The sequence below is a fragment of the Gossypium arboreum genome, chromosome 1 (assembly GCF_025698485.1).
Source record: "Gossypium arboreum isolate Shixiya-1 chromosome 1, ASM2569848v2, whole genome shotgun sequence".
Taxonomy (NCBI): domain Eukaryota; kingdom Viridiplantae; phylum Streptophyta; class Magnoliopsida; order Malvales; family Malvaceae; genus Gossypium; species Gossypium arboreum.
The window spans coordinates 104,229,929-104,249,093 of record NC_069070.1 but is presented as its reverse complement, the minus strand read 5'-3'; the positions used below and the strand labels follow the sequence as shown (position 1 = coordinate 104,249,093).

The window sequence follows — 19,165 nt, the reverse complement described above, 5'->3', positions numbered from 1 at the left end:
AAATACCTTATGTATATATGTATTTTATAAATATTAATTATATAGTAATAAATTATTTTATTTACATTATTTGTAATATTATATACCTTCACAAATTTCATTATAGATTATACATTTAAATTTCATTATTTATTTAATTATATTTTTGTATATTTGTTACATTACCATTATTATCATACATACACTATATTATATTTCATTATAATTCTTTATGTATTACTATTACATACTATATTTTATTATTCAATATTCTTTATAACATGTATCTTTCTTATATATACTTTTTATTATATATTTTATTATATAAATATATTTAATTTTTTTATATATTATATATATTAATAATTTTACCATATTTTTATATGCAAAATACTTATTATATTATTATTATTTTATATTATATTTCTTTATATTTTATTCATATTATTATACATAACTTATTTTAAACATTTTTGTTCATATTTTAGGTATGTTTTATCAATAATTACTCACTTTATTTTATATTTTAATATGAATTAAATCTTTTATATATTGTTGTATTTTATATCATTTACATATAATGCTAGTTTCATAATATTATTAAGTGTTGCTTGATTGATATATATATGTTACTACATTATTATTTTTATTATTATTTTTATATATCTATATGTCTAATTATATATCATGCATTATTTTTAAATTGATTATTACTTTGTATGTTCAGTATATTTTATATGCTATGTATATCTTAATATATATGTTATTATATTTGCTATATTTATATATCTAGTATAGAACCTTTATATTATGGCTATCGATTATTTAAATGCATGTTTTAGCTATCTATTATTGAAAAATGCTATCTTACATGTCATAATTTATATATGGTTCTTCATGCATTAATTAAAAAGATTCAAAAGTTTTCAAAAATAAAAAGACAACGCTTGGTATTTGGAAATTTCGAGAAAGGTAGTGCCCTAACTTACTGGGTTGCCATTTTTCTCGTTGAGTTCAAATAGTCAAGCACCTTTGTAAAATTTTTTAAAGGATTTCAAAATACGAGCAATTGTCTTGAAATTTCAAAACGTTGTGTTCAAACTTACTGGATATGACGTTTTGACGTCTCAAGATAGGGATTTTCAAAAATGGTTAACTTAGTCTCGAATGTCTTAAAATAGTGCGTCCTAACTTATTGGATGTAATGTTTTGATTCATTTGATACAAGTGAACCTTAATTTTCAAAATCAAAATATTGTAAAGATGATTACATTTTAAATTTCCGACATTAAGGACATTTTGATAATCAATTAGGTACTAATTTTTGGGCTTTACGAGGGTGCTAACCCTTCCTCGTACGTGACCGGCTCCCGAACCCGTTTTCTAATTTCGTAGACCAAAACTAATGATTTTAAAACAAAATGTTTTAAAAGGTGATCCAATCACACCTAAAAAGATTGGTGGCGACTCCCATTTTCGTTTTTAAAGTCGATTCCCATTTTCCAAAACTCGATTTAAAAATGGTTTCGACAGCTTGGCGACTCCACTGGGGACTAATAAGAGAGCCAAGCCGTATAATTGATTACCCTTTGTCTTAACGTCAGAAATTTAAAAAGTTTTAAGAATTTAATCCTTTTGCATCACATGTGTTTAAATTACTACTGCATATGTTTGTTATATTTTGGCACGCATTGCATTTACATGACCGTTGTGGTCACACCCTTAAGTGAGAGTGAGAAACTACGCCTTTGTGAGGTTTTCACCTCCGTGCAGGATAGTGGATCACTTTCGAGATACCTCTGTACCTATGTCTTCATGAGATTTTCATCTCCGTGCAGCCATAGGGAAATGTGTCCCCTTGAACTAAACTCGATTCGAATGAGCCTATAATGGGTGAGGATCGAGGAATCTACTGGTTCGGGTACCTCAACTTTAGAACTAAACCACATATAGAAGGACCGTAAGAGCTCAACCTAGATAGAATTATACCGTAATTATTACTCTTGCAGGTTATCTTTGAGTTTATTGTTATCATGTGATACTAACTATTTCCTTTCTTTTGTTGCATATCATTTTGCATTTAAAAGGTATTGATTTTCGGTCAGTTTCTAAGTTAGAGAGTTTTATTATGGAGAACGGACTTCTTGATAGAGTGGAAGACAACGCTAACATCCATATATGGTCAGAGCAAACTCAATTAGTAAAGGAAAATAGTCTAGCCATGGGATATGTGTCAGAGCTGTCAGACTACATTTGTATCAGCGTCACACAGGATAATCAGCATGAGTTAAAGGAAATATGGGATCAATGGGGTAGCAAAGCCAAGCAGTTGTTCTACAACAACCATGGGGACTTGCAGTACTTGCTTGACTTGGAAATAGACGAGAATTTGTTTTGGGCCATCACTCAGTATTAGAATCTTGTATACAGTTGCTTTACGTTTCGAAAAGTCGATATGGTACCCGTGGTGGAGGAATATTCGGTTTTGTGGCGTTGTCCTATGATTCAAGTTGATAAAGTTTACTCAAAGGCTAACTGTATTCCAACTTTTGTGAGGAATTTGATGAACGTCATGGGGAGAGAGAGTAAGCTAAAATGGAAAGAGCAGGAAGAAAAATGGGCAGTCTTGGAATTCCTGCCTCTTCCACCACTAGTGCGTCTTAATGTTGTTTCTAATCAAAGCAGAATTGGATATGAGAAAGATTGTTCAAAACCCTATGGCAAGGCGTGCTGCAAGAACTAAAGGGCAAAAGGTAATGTACTCACCAATCATTTCAAGGTGAACAAGAAGAGTACTGATGGACATTTCCACCATTACAACATTTCTCTTTCATATGAAGATGGTCGATGGTAAGAGTGTTGGAAGGAAAGTGATTGACAGAATGCATGGACCTACAAAGGTGAGTTGGATGGAAAGAATTGTGCCTATGATGGTAAAAGGCTTATTTATTATAGGACCAAACAACAAGCATGAGTTTACTATGTTGCACTTATCAGAGACAATGGAAATGTAAGCCCTGATGGTTTGTCAAAATGGACGCAAAAGAATGAGATTAAAGAAGACCATATCATTTAAAGACCTTTAAAGTGGAGATTAACTATGCTGAGAAGATACCCATGTAAGCATTTCAAAATGCTTTGCGTGGACAGGAATCTGAAAGCTCTCAAGAAACACTAAAGGTGTTAGATATCATTTTAAGGCAGCATGTTAAGTAGGAATACCTACTTGTTTGCCAATATTTCTTTCAAGATAATCAGAACAACTTCGCAGATGTTGGAAGAGGTGTCCATAGATGTAGGGATTATCTCATATGTGAAGCCATAGCTCAAATTCGGGATGGTAGTAGATCATTTACGGACTATGAAGGTACAAGCCGATACATTGAGCACGAAATACAAGCTACAGTTAGATCATCGTCAAGAGTTAGCTTTGTTAAGTTAAAACTTTGGGCCATAGGACGAATATGTATTTGTAATCCATTCATATGTAAAGATATTCTTTTTCTAAATAAAGTTTTCTAAATGAAATTGAGTCGAGATCGATACCTTTTTGTATTCATGCATTTGCATTACATCACATCGCATCATATGCATTTAAGTCCATAAAAAGACCCTAATTAGGCAAAAATTATTTCAGAGAGTTAATCGGGGATATGGAACAAAGGTTGGAGAGATTGGAGCAAAGGCAAATACAGATACAAGAGCAGTTGACCAAAATTCAACAAGATATACGTGATCAAATGTTAGAGCTCCAAAGAAATATAATCGGCCAACTGGGGCAGTTACTAATCGAAGGGCTCGAAAAGAGGAAAAGCCCAGTGGTCAACACTGAAGATGATAATGAGGTCATCGTTTATTCCCCAAATTTTACTCCAATAGGGGTCTAGACTCAACTAGACGCACATCCGAGAGAGATACCAGTTACTACCAAACCCCAACAGCATCAAGCCAGTATGTTAGCACCAAGAATAATTCAAGAGGCTCAGTCCTAATTGGGAGCAATTCACCATCTTTGTCGTCATTAGAGAAGCAAGGAAGGCCAGTGTGGAGTGTCCGAAACAGTGCGAAGCTCTTAAAAAGCAAAAGTGGAGCTCCCGATACAATACCTCGAGGGCAATGACGAGAAAAGAAAATGAGGTGAAGCTGTTGACTGTAAGACAACCAAGAATGTCAACTACTAGCCATCAGGTTCCTCGAAAGCAAGAATCCAATCCGAAACCGAATCCTGAAAAGTTTCCCTTTACGTCAATTCCAATGTCGTATAAGGAGCTATATCATAGATTATTTGATGCACATGTAGTGTCCCCGTTTTACATAGAACCGTTGCAGCCCCCATACCCTAAATGGTATGATTTGAACGCTCAATGTGAGTATCATGCGGGACGCACAGGACAGTCAATTGAGAATTGCACTGCCTTTAAAAAAGATGATCGAAAAACTCATCAAAATAGGTGTTATAAGCTTTAATCATCCCTCTGGGGCAGAGAATTTATTACCTAATCATTTAGATGGAAAGATGAATTCCATGATGGAAAGGGGCATGGGATCCAAGAATGCACCAAGTTTCAGGGCTTTTGAGCAGGACTTGATGTTGGGGAATCTGAATAACGTATCCGAAGAGGAAACCAAGGAATAAAACTGGTGAGCCCTTGCACATTTGGGGAATGTTTTAAACAATGAAATTGTGGAAGTGATCCTTGTATTTTAAAGTTAATTTAGAGTAATGTTCAGAACACACTTGTTGTTTTAAAGCCTAGAAACAATAAGATTTCATTTGTGAAATAGGTTCATGTTTGGACATTGTTATTTCAATAAAACATATCTTTCATGATTAATTTGAGCAATTGTTCCCTCATTTTTTCTTCATTCATAATGTAAATAGTTATTCTTGAATTCATTTATTCCTTGTATATTCTTTTGTGCCTATCGAAGACCCCTAGATATCAATGACAGGGGTAATGATACTACAGATTCAGAGTTCCTTTTGAGCACTACATGTGTTTAGAGGAATCTCAGTATTCTGAAGATGACAGAGATTGCGATTTGTTTCTAAATTTGTTGAAAATGGTAAATCAAAAAGAGAAATAAATTCTACCCCATGAAGAGGGGGTAAAAGATATAGCCTCAGAAGAAAGGAAAGGCTGTAAGTTAGAACAAAGCTAGTTTTTCTGTACCTCATATTGATGCCTTAGTGGACACTAGTGCTGGATACTCGGAGCTCCGCAGTTCCTTCTTTGTTTGCTTCTCGATAAGAAAAACTCTGATTTTCATAGGCCATGGAAGCAGAACAATCTGTCTGAGTATGGCATTGTGACTCAGTGTATGGCGCTAGTTAGGGTGAAGGATCAATGCCTTACAAACCTGCTCCTAAAAAATAATGCAAAGCTTGGAGAACTGAATTCCATGTTAGTAATTGAGCAAACACCTTCAATTCCAGTTGTTTCAAAGGTTCCAACTATCATCCTTGGAATGGATGCATTATTTGGCTCTCTTGAATAGTCTGATATACCATCAATAGTTGCGGTGTTTAGTTTCATAAAGTGGCCATTGATTTCCAGTTATAGGGCATCAGGCCGTACACAGTCTCTGAAGCTTGAAATGATAGATTCTCTCTTCAAACCAGTTTCTGACAAAGTGGATAAGGGTATCGTAAGGAAAGCTTTCTTAGACTTCTATACAAGTTTAGGGAAAAGGAAGCCTGATCAAATTATTATATTCAGGGATGGAGTTAGCAAGTCACAGTTCAATCAAGTATTGGACATTGAGCTGGATCAAGTAATTGAGGCTTGCAAATTTCTTGATAAGAGTTGAAACCCCAAGTTTGTGGTCATTGTGGCATAGAAAAATCATCATACTAAGTTTTTTTCAGTAGGGATCTCCTGATAATATCTCGCCTGGAACCATTATAGACAACAAAATCTGTCATCCTAAGAACAATGACTTCTATCTTTGTGCCCATACTGGAATGATTGGAACCACGTGACCTACTCATTATCATGTTCTCTTAGGTCAGATTGGGTTTTCAGCTGATGATCTGCAGGAGCTAGTCCATGCTATATTAAAGAAACGCCACAGACATATTTGTTGTGGCCCCTATTCACTGAGCTCATTTGGTAACTTCACATTTAGAGCAGTTTATAGAGTTTAAAGGTGCTTAAGAAACATCATCAAGCCATGGTGGGATGACAACTCCGAGAGTGATTTCTGTACTTCAGCTTCCCAGAATGAAAGATAATGTCAGCAGCTCCTTTGAACTATTTTTTTTATAGAGCTTCTGGATTTTAGCTATTATTCGCTTTCTTTGTTTGACAAACATCAGCCCGAATTTTTGCTGGGGCAAAAGAATTTCATGAGGGGGAACTTGTGCTACAAGAGATTCTTCCCATGCAAAGGATTTCAAAGGGAAATGGATACCAAATGGGAAAGACTATAGATTCTGAAAAAGCCTCCTCTAGTGGTGCGAAAGATTTACGCAATACAGTGAATTCAGACTCAATTAAGGAGTATTTTGTCTGACAATGAAGGGAAGCCAAAGTGAAAACCTGCAAAGGGCGCTTTGAGACTTCCATTTCAAAAAAAAGAAAAAGAACAAGAAAAGAAAAGAAAAGAAAAGAAAAAGAGAAATTGGAAAAAGAGAAAAAATGGAGAGGCCAAGGTGAAAACTCGCAAAGGGCGCCTTGAGACCAAAAGGGTTTTGAGATGAAAACCCGAAAGGGCGGCTCAAATTTTGGTGAGCAACAATGACCTTGCTATACCGGAGTCAACAAGTAGTGAAGTATGTTACATACCGGGGTATCAACAAAGTACTTTGGGTCTTCTAAACATATGTTAAACTCAAAACAGTCTTCATGGAATTTGTATATAGAAGCCCAAGCTGCGATATCTAAGGCATTTAATTTTTTGTCTTATTTACTATCTTTGAATTCTCTTTCTTCTCAAAGATAGATTCCTATTTTAATCTCCTTTGTTCTTCTTTTGATGAATCATTCAAACTCTAATTTTCCTCAAGATCAATTTATTATCCATTATTCATAAAGTATGTTGCATTGAAATAATAATGGATGATCTAAAATATCTTCACAAATGAAGTTTTGCATATTACTCTGGAAATTTCTAGATAATACAAAGAAACTGAAACATAACAATTGTTTAAGGAATTCCCATTGAGTGAGGATTGGAGGTACTCAAGAAATTTTCTTATTTGGTCCAAATGGTGATTAGATGATGTTGATCCTAAGAAAGGATCATTTCATAAACATCTCCAGTGGGTCGTAACATGTGGGAATGGTACAGTGGACCAAATCGATGGAGAGGGTTCTAAGCATACGAGCAAAATAGGGTTGGTACTTTGAGTGAAACAAAACGAAACTTGAATGAATCAAGATGTCCGAAATAAAAGTCATTTTCATTTTGCATCATAATATGTCTAATTAGGAGCATTTGACTCATTTCAATCATGGCATCCTAATCATTAGGCATAGGCACATATACATTCTATAGGTTATGTCCTCTAGGGGACAATGAAGATCGAAGATTTCAACATGGCACCTATGTGCTTATAGGGAACAAGTTGAAGATAGCAGATCTTATTTCTCTGTAATAGATGGGGAGCAGATCCAAGATGACAAATCTTATCTCTCTGTATTCGACGGGGAGCAGATCGAAGACATAGCAGATCTGACCTTCATCGGGGCAGATCCAAGATGGCGGATCTTATCTCTCTGTAATGGACAGGGGGCAGATCCAAGATGACAGATCTTATCTCTCTGTAATGGACGGGGAGTAGATCCAAGATGACAGATCCTATCTCTCCGTAATGGACGGGGAGTAGATCCAAGATGACAGATCTTATCTCTCTATAATGGACAGGGAGTAGATCCAAGATGACAGATCTTATCTCTCTATAATGGACGGGGAGTAGATCCAAGATGACAGATCTTATCTCTCTATAATGGACGGGGAGTAGATCCAAGATGACAGATCTTATCTCTCTGTATTCGACGGGGAGCAAATCGAAGACATAACAGATTTGACCTTCATTGAGGCAGATCCAAGATGATTCGGCATTTCTGTATTGGCAGAGAACAGATCAAAAGAGCAGATTTGGTGTCTCTGTATTCGACGGAGAGCAGATCGAAGATATCGATATGACAGTCTTGAGTTTGTAATGAGAAGACTGAGGACCATAATCCGATAAGGCCGGGAAAATTTAGTCTTTTTATGAGTCTTTGCTCGATTCCTGTTACACAGCAATAGCAAAGAGGGGCAGCTGTAGTAGCCCAAATCTGCCCGGGCCCATGAGATAAACAAATAAAAATAAATAAATAAATTTTTATTTATTAAAGTCCATGTACATTAGCCTGTAGGCCCAAAACCAAATACTATAGCCTAACTGCCCTATACCGGTTACAGCCCAATACCTAATTATACTATTACCCGGTACCCATTACACCCTACCTAGCCCAGGACTAAAGTGGCCCAACTGGCCCAAACTATTACACCAAGGTAGGAAACCCTGAGGTTTCTGTCTTCTTTCTCCTCAAGCCGCCGCTGATTCTAGAAGGTTCAGGGAGTGTCTGTCCAGCTCCCGAATCGAGGGCACCATCGATCATGTCCACCATCAACGCCGTGATTCCAGGCCTCAGATCAGGTCGTAGTTAAAGCCAAATTAACTCTTGTTCTGTCGAAAGAGTCCGATACTTGCAAAAAAAGAAGAAAGAACCAACAACAGCCAGGAAATAGATTTGGAAAGAAATCAAAGGATTTCTTTTCCTAAAATGTAACAAAGGGTTATAAAAACCCCTTCTTTTTCCAATCTGTAACTACGTTTTTGGAGATATACAAAAAATTAAAAAAGGGAAATCAAAGAATGAACAGAAAAACAGAGGTGATATTTTATTTCTTTCTTTTCGATATTTATGGTCTTTTGATACAGCATATAGCAGAATATTTTTTTAAAAAATAGTAAAAAGGGTTACCTTTTGATTCGCTGCAAAAAGAATAAGGTTTTGAAAGCCCTAACCGCCGGGCACAGTAGCTCAGACGGTGGCGCGTGAAGCTCGTGTGGCCGAAGGCGGTGGTGCTCCGGGACGAGCCAAGATGGCCACAGGCCAGAGCTCTGAGAGAATTTTAGATTTCTCTCCTTGTTTTTTTTCGATGAGTGTTTAAAAATGAGAATTTTTTAAGTTTTTTTTTTACTTTTATAACATCGGTAAAACGACGCCGTTTTAGCTTAATTCAATAAGTTTAAAAACGACGTAGTTTCAAGACTCAGGATCCACGTGTTGACCCGATTACCCGGGGAGGATCCGCATGTTTTTGTAAATTGGGATAATTTCCCAATTGATCCTTCCGGTTTGTTAAATTCTATAATTTCATTGCATTTTATTTTTTAATTTGGCACTAATATTTTATAATGGTTTTAATTTAGTCCCAATGACTATTAAACTTCATTCTAAGGAACAACGTCGTTTCGAGGATAAGGGAAAATTTCCCAGTGAGTCTCTCGATTTTAGTCCGTATTCCAATTTGGCCCAGTTCTCTTTATTTTTTTTACAATTAACCCTAAATTCCCTAATTAATTTTAATTTTAATCTTTATATACCTTTAATTTAATTTATTTAAGATACCTTATGTATATATGTATTTTATAAATATTAATTATATAGTAATAAATTATTTTATTTACATTATTTGTAATATTATATACCTTCACAAATTTCATTATAGGTTGTACATTTAAATTTCATTATTTATTTAATTATATTTTTATATATTTGTTACATTACCATTATTATCATACATACACTATATTATATTTCATTATAATTCTTTATGTATTACTATTACATACTATATTTTATTATTCAATATTATTTATAACATGTATCTTTCTTATATATACTTTTTATTATATATTTTATTATATAAATATATTTAATTTTTTTATATATTATATATATTAATCATTTTACCATATTTTTATATGCAAAATACTTATTATATTATTATTATTTTATATTATATTTCCTTATATTTTATTCATATTATTATACATAACTTATTTTAAACATTTTTGTTCATATTTTAGGTATATTTTATCAATAATTACTCACTTTATTTTATATTTTAATATGAATTAAATCTTTTATATATTGTTGTATTTTATATCATTTACATATAATGCTAGTTTCATAATATTATTAAGTGTTGCTTGATTGATATATATATGTTACTACATTATTATTATTATTATTATTATTATTATTATTATTATTATTATTATTATTATTATTATTATTATTTTGTATATATCTATATGTCTAATTATATATCATGCATCATTTTTAAATTGATTATGACTTTGTATGTTTGTATATTTTATATGCTATGTATATCTTAATATATATGTTATTATATTTGCTATGTTTATATATCTAGTATAGAACCTTTATATTATGGCTATCCTATTATTTAAATGCATGTTTTAGCTATCTATTATTGAAAAATGCTATCTTACATGTCATAATTTATATATGGTTCTTCGTGCATTAATTAAAAAGATTCAAAAGTTTTCAAAAATAAAAAGGCAATGCTTGGTATTTAGAAATTTCGAGAAAGGTAGTGCCCTAACTTACTGGGTTGCCACTTTTCTCGTTGAGTTCAAATAGTCAAGCACATTTCTAAAATTTTTTAAAGGATTTCAAAATACGAGCAATTGTCTTGAAATTTCAAAACATTGTGTCCAAACTTACTGGATATGACGTTTTGACGTCTCAAGAAAGGGATTTTCAAAAATGGTTAACTTAGTCTCGAATGTCTTAAAATAGTGCGTCCTAACTTATTGGATGTAATATTTTGATTCATTTGATACAAGTGAACCTTAATTTTCAAAATCAAAATATTGTAAAGAGGATTACATTTTAAATTTCCGACATTAAGGACATTTTGATAATCAATTAGGTACCAATTTTTGGGCTTTACGAGGGTGCTAACCCTTCCTTCTACGTAACCTGCTCTCGAACCCGTTTTCTGATTTCGTAGACCAAAACTAATGATTTTAAAACAAAATGTTTTAAAAGGTGATCCAATCACACCTAAAAAGATTGGTGGCGACTCCCATTTTCGTTTTTAAAGTCGATTCCCATTTTCCAAAACTCGATTTAAAAATAGTTTTGACACATAATATGGATTGAAAATAAATATTACACATATAAAATTTTATTTACTAAATATAACATATTTCTAATGATTATTTGATTTTATGAATAAAAGAGTTATTAATTAAAAGATAAATAAAAATAAAAATTGAAAATAATATATTTATTAATTAAAATATTTTTGGAGTAACGTTAAAAAAATTATAAATGTGCTTAAAAAAGGAATTGAACCTAAATCTCAAAGATAAAATAATTATTATTTAATCATTTTACTTGAAAGAGTTGATATGCTAAAACATTGATTAAAAATCTAAAAAGCTCAAAACAAAATGAAATAAAAATATAAATGAGAGAGGAATCGAAGTTGGGATAAAAAAACAAAGCCATTAACATTATCTGACAAAAAAAACTGATTATATTAAAAAAATTCAAAAAAAATGCCATTTAAAAGTAAAACGCATCCAGTTAGATTTTTTTCACTCTCTCCTTAAAATCGACTTATTTTATTAAATTTTCATAAAATCGACCTAACCGCAAAACATTTTTTTTTACATATATGACTAATTTAACGGATTTTTTATTTAAAAAATTCAGATGATTAAATTTTTAAAAAAATATTTAACGGGTTAACAATTACACTTATTATTATTATTTATAATTATCTTAATCTTGAATTTTCCCTTCCATTGCTATGTTACCGAAAATAGTAAGGTTCAAAACAAGGAAACCAACTTGCAAGGTAAGTTACAGAGTATTCTTGTGTCAATGTTGAAAAAGAGTGACCTTTCAAGTCCCATGGCAACCACATACCTCGGAAAGCTAATGCTTAGCTCTGAAAATGGAGAATCAGATGAAGAAGAAAAATGGGTCTCTCACTATTCATCCAACCATCAAATACTGTTAGTTGGTGAAGGGGATTTCTCTTTTTCTTTGAGTTTGGCCAATGCTTTTGCCTCTGCCTCTAACATTTGTGCTTCTTCCTTGGACTCCTATGGTAATCAAACACAAACGAAACAACCCTTTTCTTTATGAAATGTTTTATTGCTTTAGCTATTTACACCAAAGTTTCTTTCTTCTTTTTTTTTTTTTTTTCATAATGGTGTGCGTTTTTGTTCCTCTTTATGAAGAATCGAGAAAGGGTTTGACAATTTTTTTTTAATTTAGTTGTTAAGAAATCTTTTTGATCTTGTGGTTAAATAGATATTTTGATGAAGAAATACAAGAATGCAATTTCAAATTTGGAAAATCTTGAGAAGCTAGGGGCATGCTTACTACATGAAGTGGATGCAACCAAAATGAAGCATCATACTGACTTAGCCAACCGAAAGTTTGATCGAATCATCTTCAATTTTCCACATGCTGGCTTTCATGGAAAGGAAGATAATCCCCATATCATTCGGTAAATTTCCTCTTTGCAATTTCATATATGATTCTGGGATTGCTTTCTCATTTTTCTAAATGTGTATTTAGTGTCCGGGGATATATATGTTCATGCATGGCATCTTCTAACATTTTCGTATCATCAATTTCTTTGCTATCCTTTTTAATTATACCCAAGCTTTTAAAGATACATAAATGGATAGAGGAAATTTACATGAATTTCTGCCGTTATTTTCTCTATATAGAGGGTCCTTGAAGGGTCATATCTTTATACCTATGTCTAGAAATGTGTCAGGTGCAAGTGTCTGACACGATTGCCGTGAAGAATAAAATGAAGCGTCTGAGCGACATAATGGTGGTGTACTAATTTTCCTATGTGTCATTTTCGCTTTTCATCCGTGATGTGATTAAATAAGTCTCTTGACTGCATTTCGCCCTAGGAATTAGGAGGATCAAACATTTTATTCCTTTTCCATTTGGAGGGAATTAAACCATGAATGTTGTCATAAAATGACAGGAAGTTCATACTTATGGTATATTCCAAATCTGAGATGTAATATTGATGCTTGATTCAAGCATCAAGAGATCATATGTAAGTATTTAGTTGTCTCTTTGGCTTCCGCAATCCACACTCTGTTTTTCACAATTTTGCTGTCTAATACAGGATGCATAGGAACCTTGTACAAGGTTTCTTTAGAAGTGCAAGGGGCATGCTTCGAGCTAATGGTGAAATTCATGTAAACCACAAGACCAACACTCCATTTTCCTTATGGAATCTTAAGAAATTAGCTTCTGGATGCTCTCTGGCATTGATTCAGCGGGTAGATTTCAATGTAGAAGATTACCCAGGATATCACAACAAGAGAGGGGATGGTTCAAGATGTGATGAACCCTTTCCTCTTGGCAAGAGCAGCACCTTCAAATTCGGCTTTTGCCCTAGAGCTAAGAAGGCGTCTAAAGCAACCGAAAGATGGGGTTCAATGTGTAAAAAATCTCAGCATTTTCAAACCATTCCAATGCCAATGCAGCTGCATTCAACTTCTGATTTCAACTATCATCGAAGCAATCATACTGTGAATCGCATCCCACTGCATGTTAAACTGCATCCTATCATCCCTAACCAGAATCAATACTCCGGGGTCTTCGATAGAAACTTTAATGATTTTGTCCTAACATGTCAAGCGAATAGCCTGAGGTCTGCAAGATATGATGGTCTAGGAAGCTTGAGGCATGGTCTTGACAGACAATTGGTAGAGGTGCCGAGACCCTTGAATGGTAACTTGCCTTACATGCATGAGCACAAGCATGAGCATGAACGAGTGAGGCATAGTCTTGACAGACAAGTGGTAGGGGTGCTAAGAACCATAAATGATAACTTGTATTACACGTATGAGCATGAGCAAGCAAGGCATAGTCTTGACAGACAAAGGGTAGAGGTGCCAAGAACCTTACATGGTAACTCGTATTACATGCATAAGGATGAAAATAGTCTTGACAGACAAATGATAGAGATGCCAAGAACCTTAAATGGTAACTCGTATTACATGCATGAGCACAAGCCAGCGAGGCATAGTGTTGACAGACAAATGGTAGAGATGCCAAGAGCCTTGAATGGTAACTTGTACTACATGGATGAGCATGAGCATGAACTTGCCCATATTAGCAATTCGAGGCCTCATCTTCCCAGGGCGCTTGCATGTCAAGCCTACCGGCTGAAAGTACCTAATACTCGGGATGTTCTTCGTTTGTAAATGCATGGAATCTACTGCTTTTTTGTCTGTGCCAGTTACATAGTGCATCAGCATAAAATGACGAGTACATACAACTTGCGATGCTGACCATGTAAAGTCAGAAATGCTTAACCTTCCTCCGAAACTAGTTATATTTTGTCTATGGAACATACAATGTAATGCTTAAGTACTAGTATTGGGGTTAAATTGATAAATTTTGTAAATGTTGAGCGTCAAATTTGTTAAATTTTTTAAAATTAGAACTAAAATGACAAATTTTGTAAACATTGAGGGCAAATTTGTTGAATTTTTAGATTTAGGATCAAATTAATAGAATGTGTAAGCATTAGATGGCTAATTTTGTTACTAAACCAAAAATAAAAGTTCACATCAATTCACAATAGTTAAAATATTTAATTTTGAAAAGTTTAGTGATTAAATCAAAAATTTAATAGTTAATTGATTAAAATAGAACGAAATATATGGTTGGGTGACTATTTTATGGTTTACTCATAAAAATAATTTTTTACTCATAAAAATAATTTTTCATCATTATTTAGTAAATAAAATTTAAAGGATGAACTAATTTACAGGTTTCAAAATATTTATGAATTAATATGCTATTTTTTCAATAAAAAGACCGAAATAAAATTCACCCTTAAATACAAGAGTTTTCCAATAGGTGGGTTTGGATGGACGGTGCATTTACTTGTGGTTAGTGTAAAAATAGCAATGACAGTGAAATTAAATACTATAACGATACTGTAACGTAAGACGAAAAGTAAGCTAAATGCATTGCACCGCACCCAATTGCCTATCCAAACCCACTTACTTCCAAGAATGTATCCACTTATAATTTGAGGAGAGTATCCATGTAAGCATGCAACTTGTTTAGATGTAGTCAATAATCATATGAATTTAGAATTAGTTAGGCACTAAGCATCGAGTAAAGCAAAGCATGCAACTTGTTTAGATGTAATCATTAATCATATGAATTTAGAATTAGTTAGGCACTAAACATCAAGTAAAGCAAAGCAACCAAAGATACCCGTACTTAAGCATTACATTGTATGTTCCATAGAAAAAAGATAACTAGTTTCAGAGGAAGGTTAAGCATTTCTGACTTTACATGGTCAGCATCATAAGTTGAATGTACTCTTGTCATTTTATGCTGATGTACTGTGTAACTGGCACAGACAAAAAAGCAGAAAATTCCATGCATTTACAAACGGAGAATATCCCGAGTATTAGGTACTTTCAGCTGCTAGGTTTGACATGCAAGCGCCCTGTGAAGATGAGGCCTCGAATTGCTAATATGGGCAAGTTCATGCTCATGCTCATGCATGTAGTTGAAGTTACCATTCAAGGCTCTTGGCATCTCTACCATTTGTCTGTCAACACTATGCCTCGCTGGCTTGTGCTCATGCATGTAATACGTGTTACCATTTAAGGTTCTTGGCATCTCTATCATTTTTCTGTCAAGACTATTTTCATGCTCATGCATGTAATACAAGTTATCATTTATGGTTCTTGGCACCCCTACCACTTGTCTGTCAAGACTATGCCTCACTTCATGCTCATGCTTGTGCTCATGCATGTAAGGCAAGTTACCATTCAAGGTTCTCGGCACCTCTACCAATTGTCTGTCAAGACCATGCCTCAAGCTTCCTAGACCATCATATCTTGCAGACCTCAGGCTATTCGCTTGACATGTTCGGACCAAACCATTAAAGTTTCTATCGAAGACCCCGGAGTATTGATTCTGGTTAGGGATGATAGGACGCAGTTTAACATGCAGTGGGATGCGATTCAAAGTATGATTCCTTCGGTGATAGTTGAAATCAGAAGTTGAATGCAGCTGCATTGGCATTGAAATGGTTTGAAAATGCTGAGATTTGTTACACATTGAAACCCCACTTTTGGTTGCTTTAGTCGCCTTCTTAGCTCTAGGGCAAAAGCCGAATTTGAAGGTGCTGCTCTTGCCAAGAGGGAAGGGTTCATCACATCTTGAATCATCCCCTCTCTTGTTTTGATAACCTGGGTAATCTTCTACATTGAAATCTACACACTGAATCCATGCCAGAGAGCACTCAGAAGCTAATTTCTCAAGATTCCATAGGGAAAACGGAGCACTGGTCTTGTGGTTTACATGAATTTCACCATTAGCTCTAAGCATGCCCCTTGCACTTCTAAAGAAACCTTGTACAAGGTTCCTATGCATCCTGTTTTAGTACAACAATATTGTCAAAAACAGAGTGTGGATTGTGGAAGCCAAAGGGACAACTAAATACTTACATATGATTTCTTGATACTTGAATACAAGCATCAATATCACATCTCAGATATGGAATATACCATAAGTATGAACTTCCTGTCATTTTATGACAACATTCATGGTTTAACTCCCTCCAAATGGAAAAGGAATAAAATGTTTGATCCTCCTAATTCCTAGGACGAAGTGCAGTAAAGACACTTATTTAATCACATCACGGATGAAAAGCGAAAATGACACATAGGAATATTAGTACACCACCATTATGTCGCTCAGACGCTTCATTTTATTCTTCAAGGCAATAGTGTCAGACACTTGCACCTGACACATTTCTAGACATAGGTATAAAGATATGACCCTTCAAGGACCCTCTATGTAGAGAATCATAAGACCAACATATTCAACACTCAAATAACGGCAGAAATTCATGTAAATTTGCTCTATCCATTTATGTATCTTTAAAAACTTGGGTATAACTAAAAAGGATAGCAAAGACATTAATGATACGAAAATATTAGAAGATGCCATGCATGAACATACCTGGACACTAAATACACATCTAGAAACATGAGAAATCAATCCCAGAATCATATATGAAATTGCAAAGAGGAAATTTACTGAATCATATGGGGATTATCTTCCTTTCCATAAAAGCCAGCATGTGGAAAATTGAAGATGATTCGATCAAACTTTCGGTTGGCTAAGTCAGTATGATGCTTCATTTTGGTTGCATCCACTTCATGTAGTAAGCATGCCCCTAGCTTCTCAAGATTTTCCAAATTTGAAATTCAATTATTGTATTTCTTCATCAAAGTATCTATTTAACCAAAAGATCAGTAAAATCAAAAAGATTTCTTAACAACTAAATTAAAAGAAAAATGTCAAACCCTTTCTTTCATAAAGAGGAACAAAAACGCAGCACCATTATGGAAAAAAGAAAGAAAGAAACTTTGGTGTAAATAGCTAAAGCAATAAAACACTTTATAAAGAAAAGGGTTGTTTCTTTTGTGTTTGATTACCATAGGAGTCTAAGGAAGAAGCACAAATGTTAGAGGCAGAGGCAAAAGCATTGGCCAAACTCAAAGAAAAAGAGAAATCCCCTTCACCAACTAACAGTATTTGATGGTTGGATGAATAGTGAGAGACCCATTTTTCTTCTTCATCTGATTCTCCATTTTCAGCGCTAAGCATTAGCTTTCCGAGGTATGTGGTTGCCATCGGACTTGAAAGGACACAAGAATACTCTGTAACTTACCCTGTAAGTTGGTTTTCTTGTTTTGAACCTTATGTAAGAGAGGAATTAAAGCGAAAGTTAAAGTAAATTTAAGATAATGAAAAAAAACAAGTTTAATTTTAACACAGGATAAATATATATATTTTTAATTTATTCACTTAAAATTTTGAAATTAAAGAAAAAAAAACTAGCTCAGTAATAATGTATCTTTAAAAGGTTAAAAGTACCTTACAACTCCTGATAATTAGATCAAATTAGTTCTTTTATTATTTAATAAATCAATTTAGTCTTGGCATTATTAAAATAAATTAAATAAGTCTAAATTGTAATATAGCTAACTTTTGGTCTATAAAAAAATGTCTTGAATTTTTGTCCAGTTGTAGTTCAATTCCAAACAAAAATTTAATTTATACAATAATAAAAACTTTAAAATAATAACTCTACCAATAGTAAATGACATTGTTTAAACAATAATGTTAATTCAATTCCAATTTGGCTTTATTTGATTCTTTTGATAATACACAATCTAAATTGATTCATTTAATAGTAGAGTGACTAATTTGATCAGGTCCCTATAATAAAGGGACCTCTCACGTACATTCACCCTTGAAAAATGATGTTGTAATGAATTTGAATCTAATAAAAAAATTTTAACATTGTTAGTGTAACACCCCTTACTCGTATTCGACGCCGAAACAGGGTACAAGGTATTACTGGACTTGTCACACAAACTTTCACACAATTCCGAGTCATCAATTTGCGTCCAAATTAAAACCATTTGCAAATACTCATAAAGTCCCTAATACGGACCTACGAGGCCTACAACATGCATTGGAAGTGTTTCGAGACTAAACCAAGAACTTTAGAAAATTTTGCAACACTTAGAAAGATTTATGCTAAAACAGGGGTCACACGCCCATATAGGCAGGCCGTGTGGTCACACACGTCCGTGTCCCAACCCCGTGCGACTCTCTGCTTGTCACCCAAGAACAAATTGAAGACACACGGCCAAGCCACACGCCCGTGTGCTAGGCCATGTGGTCAATTTAAAATTTATGATTTTTTATTAAATAGGTGTAGACTTCACACGGCAAGGGTACACGCCCATGTTCAAGGCCGTGTTGTTCACACAGCTAAGACAGACCCCCGTGTCTCTGCCCGTGTGCTCAATTCTGAGCATTTTGTTTCTTAAAATTAAGGTGCAAGGGACACATGGTCGGAACACATACCTATGGGGTAAGATGTGTGGACAAAAATAAGGCTATTTACCAAGTCATTTTGCCTCCCTATAATGCACACACCCACACCCTATAACATAGCACCAATTCAAGCACATACATACAATAAAATCAGCCACAACCAAGACATCAACACATCATTCACATGCTACCATTTATCATACACAAACATC

At 34.1% G+C, this 19,165-nt stretch overlaps 2 protein-coding genes and 1 pseudogene across 4 annotated transcripts; 2 read left to right on the top strand and 1 right to left on the bottom strand.

The window, feature by feature from the left end:
• The first annotated feature begins 3,632 nt into the window (after positions 1–3,632).
• LOC108481624 (protein argonaute 4-like) lies at positions 3,633–6,248 on the top strand (annotated as a pseudogene).
• A 5,587-nt stretch (positions 6,249–11,835) lies between these two features.
• LOC108482285 (heavy metal-associated isoprenylated plant protein 41) lies at positions 11,836–14,472 on the top strand. Of its 2 annotated transcripts, XM_017785410.2 has the most exons (3): positions 11,836–12,132; positions 12,339–12,537; positions 13,183–14,472. In XM_017785410.2, the coding sequence occupies exons 1-3, from the start codon at positions 11,904–11,906 to the stop codon at positions 14,267–14,269; spliced, it is 1,515 nt and encodes a 504-aa protein (XP_017640899.1). In that variant the 5' UTR covers positions 11,836–11,903; the 3' UTR covers positions 14,270–14,472. The 2 variants fall into 2 exon arrangements, with proteins under 2 accessions (XP_017640899.1, XP_052878151.1); XM_053022191.1 differs by lacking the exon at positions 13,183–14,472 and having other exon boundaries at positions 12,339–12,541.
• A 741-nt stretch (positions 14,473–15,213) lies between these two features.
• LOC108482069 (uncharacterized) lies at positions 15,214–17,844 on the bottom strand. 2 transcript variants are annotated; one of them, XM_053022117.1, is made up of 3 exons: positions 17,540–17,844; positions 17,139–17,277; positions 15,214–16,470 (listed from the first exon to the last, which is right to left on the bottom strand). In XM_053022117.1, the coding sequence occupies exons 1-3, from the start codon at positions 17,736–17,738 to the stop codon at positions 15,513–15,515; spliced, it is 1,296 nt and encodes a 431-aa protein (XP_052878077.1). In that variant the 5' UTR covers positions 17,739–17,844; the 3' UTR covers positions 15,214–15,512. The 2 variants fall into 2 exon arrangements, with proteins under 2 accessions (XP_052878077.1, XP_052878100.1); XM_053022140.1 differs by having other exon boundaries at positions 17,139–17,337; positions 17,540–17,668.
• Positions 17,845–19,165: the final 1,321 nt, after the last annotated feature.